Source organism: Thrips palmi, unplaced genomic scaffold (genome assembly GCF_012932325.1).
Source record: "Thrips palmi isolate BJ-2018 unplaced genomic scaffold, TpBJ-2018v1 HiC_scaffold_8, whole genome shotgun sequence".
NCBI lineage: Eukaryota > Metazoa > Arthropoda > Insecta > Thysanoptera > Thripidae > Thrips > Thrips palmi.
Genome location: NW_023144635.1, coordinates 12,910,900 through 12,918,023, shown reverse-complemented (window position 1 = coordinate 12,918,023; position 7,124 = coordinate 12,910,900). Strand labels below are relative to the sequence as shown.

The 7,124-nt window shown below is 50.9% G+C and overlaps 1 protein-coding gene across 3 annotated transcripts; it reads left to right on the top strand.

Moving 5' to 3' along the window:
* The first annotated feature begins 1,718 nt into the window (after positions 1 to 1,718).
* LOC117653192 lies at positions 1,719 to 5,247 on the top strand. Of its 3 annotated transcripts, none has more exons than XM_034398691.1 (3): positions 1,719 to 1,845; positions 2,026 to 2,211; positions 3,528 to 5,247. In XM_034398691.1, the coding sequence occupies exons 2-3, from the start codon at positions 2,122 to 2,124 to the stop codon at positions 4,875 to 4,877; spliced, it is 1,440 nt and encodes a 479-aa protein (XP_034254582.1). In that variant the 5' UTR covers positions 1,719 to 1,845; positions 2,026 to 2,121; the 3' UTR covers positions 4,878 to 5,247. The 3 variants fall into 3 exon arrangements, with proteins under 3 accessions (XP_034254582.1, XP_034254580.1, XP_034254583.1); XM_034398689.1 differs by having other exon boundaries at positions 1,776 to 1,864; XM_034398692.1 differs by having other exon boundaries at positions 1,806 to 1,827.
* Positions 5,248 to 7,124: the final 1,877 nt, after the last annotated feature.

The following is a 7,124-nucleotide window of genomic DNA, read 5'->3' as shown; positions in this document are numbered from 1 at the left end:
GCAAATTATTTGATGAACTATTCTACCGGTTCCGTTTGCATTTCGCCGCGAGCAGAACAATTTGTCATACGAGCAAGGGACGTGCATACAGCGAGGCTAGCCAGTGCTTTGCGAGTCAACCACAGGGAGCGCTGGCGTAGCGCTGGCTGCGCGGGATCGCTTAAACAGAGGGCCCCGCTCAAACGAAGGCCCCGCTCAAACGAAGGGCCCCGCTCAAACGAAGGCCCCGCTCAAACGAAGGGCCCCGCTCAAACGAACGCCCCGCTCAAACGAAGGCCCCGCTCAAGTGAAGGCCTCGCTAAAACGAAGGCCCCGCTCAAGCGAAGGCCCCGCTCAAGTGAAGGCCCCGCTCAAACGAAGGTCCCCCGCTCAGTCGAAGGTCCCCCGCTCAAATGAAGGCCCCGCTCAAGTGAAGGATGCGTTTTTAGTCGGGCCCCGCTCAACTGAAGGCCCCGCTAAGACGAAGCCCCCGCTCAACTGCCGCCCCCGCTCAAACGAAGCCCCGCTCAAACGAAAACCCGCTCAAACGAAGCCCCCGCTCAAACGAAAACCCGCTCAGATGAAGCCCCCGCTCAAGTGAAAACCCCGCTCAAGTGACGCGGTCCCCTTGGATCATGTGCCAAATGGTGAAGAAAGCACTTTGCACTGGGAGCCATATTGATAAGAGGGAATACCCTACAAGAGAGAACAAATGGAGTTAAGCAAGTTACCATTGAAACTGACCCAAACAGACCCAAAACAAGGTTTAGAAATACATACCACAGCAAAACATTCACAAAGATTCTACGATCCCCCACAGGCCTAGGCAACGGCGGCAACTGCCGTGTTGACGTCCAAAACAGTCCCAGAGACCCCTCCGCTCTCCAGTATTGCCAACTTCGGAATATTGTTATTTAAAGCAGGCTTGCCAAACGCCTGCCAATTGCCTGGGCCCGATCCCGCAGTTTACCATCCCCCGACAGAGGGCAGCACCGTTGGCAGCGCCAGGGAAGGGCGCGCCTGGGAGGTAGGCCTGCCCGTCAGACCGGGCTGCGCTGCGTGGCTCCCACTGCCTACCTGGCAGGCGCTTTACCATGATTGAAAGTACCCGGTTTGTGGTTCGGTATTCCATGACGAAGGGCAGCACCTCCGCCAGTGCCAGGGTGTGAGGGGTGGCCCTAGCCACGCCGGCGCACCACTTAAGGGGAAAAATAGGGGAAAAGGGGTATGCAGGGGTTCACGCGAATTGCTCGTTCTCCCAAACGAAGAATAATACTTTGGGTGGTTGAGCTTTTCTTTTAGATGATAAATAAAGGAAGATTTTGGAATTTTTTGAGAGATTTTAAAATATGGGTTTTTGAGATATCACACTGTAAAAGTTACACCTTTTTTGAAGTTTCACATTTTTTTTTCGAAAAAAATCCAAAAAAAAATTTTTTTTGTGTAGTTTTTTCTCCTCTTTCCAACGGTGGTCTCGGATTTGAGATACGACGAACGGTTGCCGAGATAATTGCATTTTAGTGCACCCATGTCGTCATGTATGTGAAAAACTTCATCAGGCCGTAGTTCGGAGCCCGGTGCAGATTTCGAAAAACTGAGTTGGGGTCTTCAAATGGTACCATAAGGCCAACAATCGCCCACTATGGCGATGGCCTCCGACAAGGTGTCGGTCCGAGCCCTGTCGAGTTGGCATGGAATGACCCAGGGGTACCCTTTTGTCCTCTTTGCCCCTCGTTTCTGGATCCGCCCGCGCTTGCATTAGAGTCCATCCGTTCATTGCGTCACGCACTGTTGGACACTTTTCGCTCCCCTAGTATCACCATAGGACGTGGCGTTACGCAGGCCCAGGTCCCCCCCTCGCGCAGCGTACGGCATATTTACTTACGTACGCTTACATTCGTATTACGGATGGAATTTGTGAGATGTGCTTTCCATTTCTGGGATGAGATCTCATGTTTTAAGTGTCCAGCATATCATTACGCTGGCTAGGATTCCCCCCCCCCCTTTTTCCCTTTAATTTTCGCCCCTTCACTGGCACTTTTACAGTTTCGACACCGCTTCATCCTGCGTGGGCCGCACTCAAGACTAGAAGCGCTTTCCCAGCGAGACTTCATCCTCGACCACTGTCGGAACCTGACGGTCATGGAGTCCTTGCGGGAGTCACCAAGAGCTGCTGCGGACGGCCAAACCATGGCGAAGGAAGAAGTCCCGTTGCAGGGACCAAACGAAGAGGTAAGGCGACTTCAGCCGCCGGGTCCGTTGTTCGCAGGAAGTTCGTGAATCGTTTCATGCTTTGCGGATGGACTAAAACGGACCGTGCATTTTGCAAGCTCTCAGTTCAACTCAACGAAGTCTACCAATCGTTTGCTTCGCACCTACGAAGAGAAGCAAGGCATTGGAGAATTGCTTCGTGTTATGAAGAAATGCTTATTCATATTACACGAAGTATTTTGCGTCGTCGCGGAGTTTACAATGCCTTCGTTTTCTTCGTATTATGAAGCTTTTGCTGTGTACTTCCTGAAAACCAAGACAGGCTAAGTCGCTGGGTCATTTCGGACTTACGATTTTTAAATCGCCTGTACGTCTACAGACACGCAAAGCTGCTGGGCAAGTCGAGAGAGAGCTGCATAGCCGTGCGGAACCGGAAGTCCGACCGTACAGTGTATGGTACCGTACAGTGGCATGTATCTCACACACTAAATGTTTTCGCACCAATTTGGACGAGACATGACAGTATTTTGTGCACACGAACTTTTCGTACAAATGTGAACGCGGTTTCGCACAAAATTGTGAGAAATTTTCAGTTTTTCGTACAAAAGTTGTATGAAAAGTACGCGGGCACCAACAACTGATGTTTCGTACAAAATTGGACATAACATTTAGTGTGCAGTGCAGTAAGTCGTCTGCCGAAACCATTGATTGCTCTCGATTAAAATGTCACGCGCTCGCGCTTCTTCTGTCTGCTAACTGCGCGCAATGTAGCCCCGGCACACTGTCAGGTTTCCAGGGCCTTACATTCTTACTCTCGGATCCCTTTTAGGTTTCACTCAATTTTAACAACATTTCAAGCCTAATTCATGCCTTACGCAGAATAAGGGCGTAAACCTTCCACCCTGTCACCATTATGTAAATACGCCGAGCCTGGAAGCCACGTTGGTGTTTTTGGGTAGGGCATATAAACACACACTGAACTTCTTACGGATACATCTATCTGTATTACGGACATTGTTGTGCAATCGTAATTACGGATAGATTTTGCTTGTAATACGGATGATTTCATCCGTATTAGAAAGAGTTTTACGTCCGCACCTTACGTTTGCACCAAACCGTCCGTATTGCGGCCGTATTGGTGGAGTCTTGAGTGCATGCGTAAGAAATATGTCACCGAAAGAGCTTCGAGTGATTTCTCTTTTAAATTAAGTGATATCTTACCAGTATTAATCGTGGCAAATTTATACCACCGTTTACTATTAAAGTAAACATTCTCATTAGTATCATCTGCTTTCATGTTAGCGTTAACGTTACCTCTCCCTTCTAACTCTGCGCAGACGTCGCTGCTGACGCTGCCGGACGACGACCTGCTGAGCGTGCTGGAGTACCTGAGCACGCCAGACCTGCTGTCCTGCCGGGCGGTGTGTCGTCGCTTGCGGGACGTCGCTCTTCGGCCGGAGCTGTGGCGGCGACGCAGCATTGACATGGAGTTTGACGCCTCCACCAGAAGCCTGCAGGCCGCCGTCCTGCGCGTGGCGCCGTGTGCCTCCAGCCTGTCCATGCGGTTTGCAGGCGACAGCCACGCGCTCGGCCCGCTGGCCGCCACGACCAGATGCGCGGCGGCCGAGCTGATCCTCCACGTGGACGACGACCCCGCGCGGCTGGCAGCGGCCAAACTCGTGATCCGCAACCAGGCGGCGCTGGAGGGCTTCAAGGCCAACGATGCCTTCGCGGACCTGCTGGCGGAGGCCTTCTCTACCCAGGGCCTGACCCGGTTAGTCGTGGAGTTACGCTGGGAGATGAAGTGGCTCAAGCGGGCTGAGCCCGCGCCGCTGATCCCGGCGTCCATCGAGGAGGTGGAACTCGTGAACGTGGACCCTCCCTTCGTGCACCGCGTGCTGCGCTCGCACGCCGCCACGCTGCAGGCCGTGAAGCTGAGGGGGGACTGCCAGGGCGTGGCGCCGCTGCTGGCCGCCATCCCCGGGCTGCGGCACTTGGAGTGCCCCGTGATGGAGGACCTGCCGCTGGTGGCGAAGTGCGCGTCGCTGCGCTCCCTCAAGCTGACCGTGAAGCGCTGCAAGGACAGCGCCGTGGAGGCTGCGTCCCAGGCCACCGCGGCGGCCTTCCTGCGCGCCGCCACGCACCTCGAGGAGCTGCAGCTCGAATACTACGGCCAGAGCTCCGTTCCCGTGGAGCAGGGGCTGCTGACGGCGCTGGCGTCCTCGGGCCGCGCCGCCCTGCGGAAGCTGGTCTTCTACTTCACTGAACTCGACGACCGCCTCGAGATGGAACTGGCCTCGGCTCTGCCCGGACTGCCCGCCCTGGAGTGGCTCGTCGTGCCCGGGACTGTGCCCCGGCGCGTCCTGGCCGCCATCAACCCCGGCAGTGCGCCCCGACTTCGCGGCCTTCGTATTTCCTACTTGATGGTTAGGGGGTGCGCGCACCCCGCCATGCACGAGCCAGACGTGGGCCGCATCCTCGCCAGCTACCGCCACTTCTTCCTGGTCGTCAACGCCCTTTTGTGCGGGCAGAAGCGGCAGTGCGAGCACTGCGCCAAGGGCTGCCACGGCGTGCCAACGCCAACCGGCGAGTTTCAGGTGGGCTTCTACACGCACGAAGCGCCCGGCAAGGAGGCAGTGGATGGATTGAGCTGGGGGTTTCCATGCGAGACGTGGATGAAAGTGTGATGCGATTCTTCTATGCTCGTGTATAGCGCACCAGCATTTCTTAACCTTGAAATGCCCCCTCTATCTTCGTGGAGGTCCTCTATGCTATGTGTGCTGGAAGCCTGATCATGTGATCCACAGTTTTCAGTCGGCCAACTTGATTCAGAAATTTCGGAATGAAAGGTATGCGTGGTGTCTCCCGCTGAATCATATACTCCCTGAAATCGTGTCACTATTTTATGTGGGGACATTACATGTTCAGTTCAAATCAATCTAGATCAAAAACCAATTTGTTAGAATTCAATGTTTATTATGTGGAAAGGACTCTATTGAAAACATGTTCCTTAACTGTGTCAACAACATGTGAAATATAGATTTACTGATAGTAAAATTTAACCCCAAACGTGTTTGTTTTTTATTTCCTTGGCGTCAATCTTACTAATTCCTGAGTGTTGGGTTGAATGGATTTACAAGGAGGCGCCCTTACAGAGGAACCCAACCTACGCGAGTGCAATACCGCCTCGGTTTCGTCCAGCCACCGCTGGCTGGGGTATTCACTCGCGTAATGATTCGGTCACTCTGTAAGAGAACAAGACACTGATGGACAAATTTGAAGTACCACTCTTAGTTTTCCGGGCCAAATCTGGATGCGCCGGCCGCCGATATTCGTGAATCGTCGCTCAGGGATGGTGCAAAGGATTGTCCACTCGTACCCGAAACCGCGGGACCGGGTGTTGCAGGTGTAGCGGCGTTCACTCTGCAAACTCAGCGGTGTGTACAGTACGCTCTAACGAGTGTTTGCTTAGCTGAGTACACTCCGACGAGAGTGTGCTCAGATCAGTACACACCGTAGTTCCCATGGAAAAATATGTACACTGATAATGAAAAAGTCATGATCAATACCCAATTTTGAGCGAGGTTTACTTTCTCACCCAAATTTGGGCGAGGAAAGCTTCCTCGCCCAATTTTGGGTGAGAAAGGGTGTATCAGCTCCCTATATATAGCTCCATAGTATTATGACCCAAATTTGGGTGAGGAAACTTTCCTCAAACAAATTTGGGCGAGGAAACTTTCCTCACCCAAATTTGGGTACTAAAGAATTCCTCACACAAAATTTTTGTCATGACCATGACTCTTTCATTCTCAGTGTAGCTGAGTAATCGTTCATAAGAGTGTAGCTCGTGAGTACACTGTAAATTTCTTGCGATGAAAGGCTGTACCAACATTTTATGGTGGAGATTTTCTCCTTAATACCAACGAAATTCGTCAGAATATCTATAAGGTACAGTGAATTCTCAATGGTATGTTACGAAGTCAGCTGCACCACCATAATATGAAGAATCTTCACTGTACAAGATTTAGAGTGTACACGCCAAAGAGAGTGTACTCATGAGCACACGTTGAAAGTAAGGGAGGGTGGGGCAGTTTGAAACAAACACTAATACCGTAAACCGGGGTAACTTGAGACAGCAAGGGTAACTTGAGACACTTCAGCTTTTCCACCTTTTTGGAGCTGCCACCTGGCTTGGCACATTCGGAAGTCAAAACTGCCCCAGCACTTTTTTTCATACTTGTTTGGAAAGACGATTAAGCGTTTGAATGGCGGGTTAGGACCAAGCTGGTCAGTTCTATAACGATTTTTCAATTTTAGTAAATTTAACAATTTTAGAGAAGTGTTACAAGTCTCCCTTGGTACTCGAGACACGTCTTGCTGAGACCTAAATGACCATGGTATCTTTCAACCCTGTTATTTCAACATTCTAAATGCAGCATTGGTTTTGAGGGAAACACATCATTCATCAGGTAATACTGACTTTTATAGAAAATGGTAACTGTGCGGGGTAACTTGAGACACCAAATTTCATTGAATTTGACGGAAGTTGAGTGGCGTCCCTTGACACTGGCACCTCCATGTACTACAGGGTGGTTTAAAGTAACGGACCTCTCCGTTCTAAGATCAAAACTAAGCCGCATTTGATCGGGAATCACTTTTTTAGACAGTGTAGAGGGTCCCAAGTCGATATATAGTTGGAGTGTTTTCTCAACTACTCACGGACCAGGTGAGACATAATAAATCTTGAAGTCTCAAAAGATGGGACCTTTCCAACGAGCTAAATGCCATTGAAATCGTACAACTTATAGCCCAAGAACCGTCGGTTTTTTTTTTTTTAAGAAAAACAACTGTTAAAATAGTTAGGGGATTTTGAGCAAATTTTAAAAATTGACTAAGAGTATATACTTACCTTTGCAGGAATGGACTTGTGTACG

Excerpts from the sequence above, each read along its gene's own strand:
- LOC117653192 (XM_034398691.1), top strand. The coding sequence starts at position 2,122 with ATGGAGTCCTTGCGGGAGTCACCAAGAGCTGCTGCGGACGGCCAAACC. Across the intron at positions 2,212-3,527 it reads TGCAGGGACCAAACGAAGAG|ACGTCGCTGCTGACGCTGCC; the intron begins GTAAGGCGACTT and ends AACTCTGCGCAG.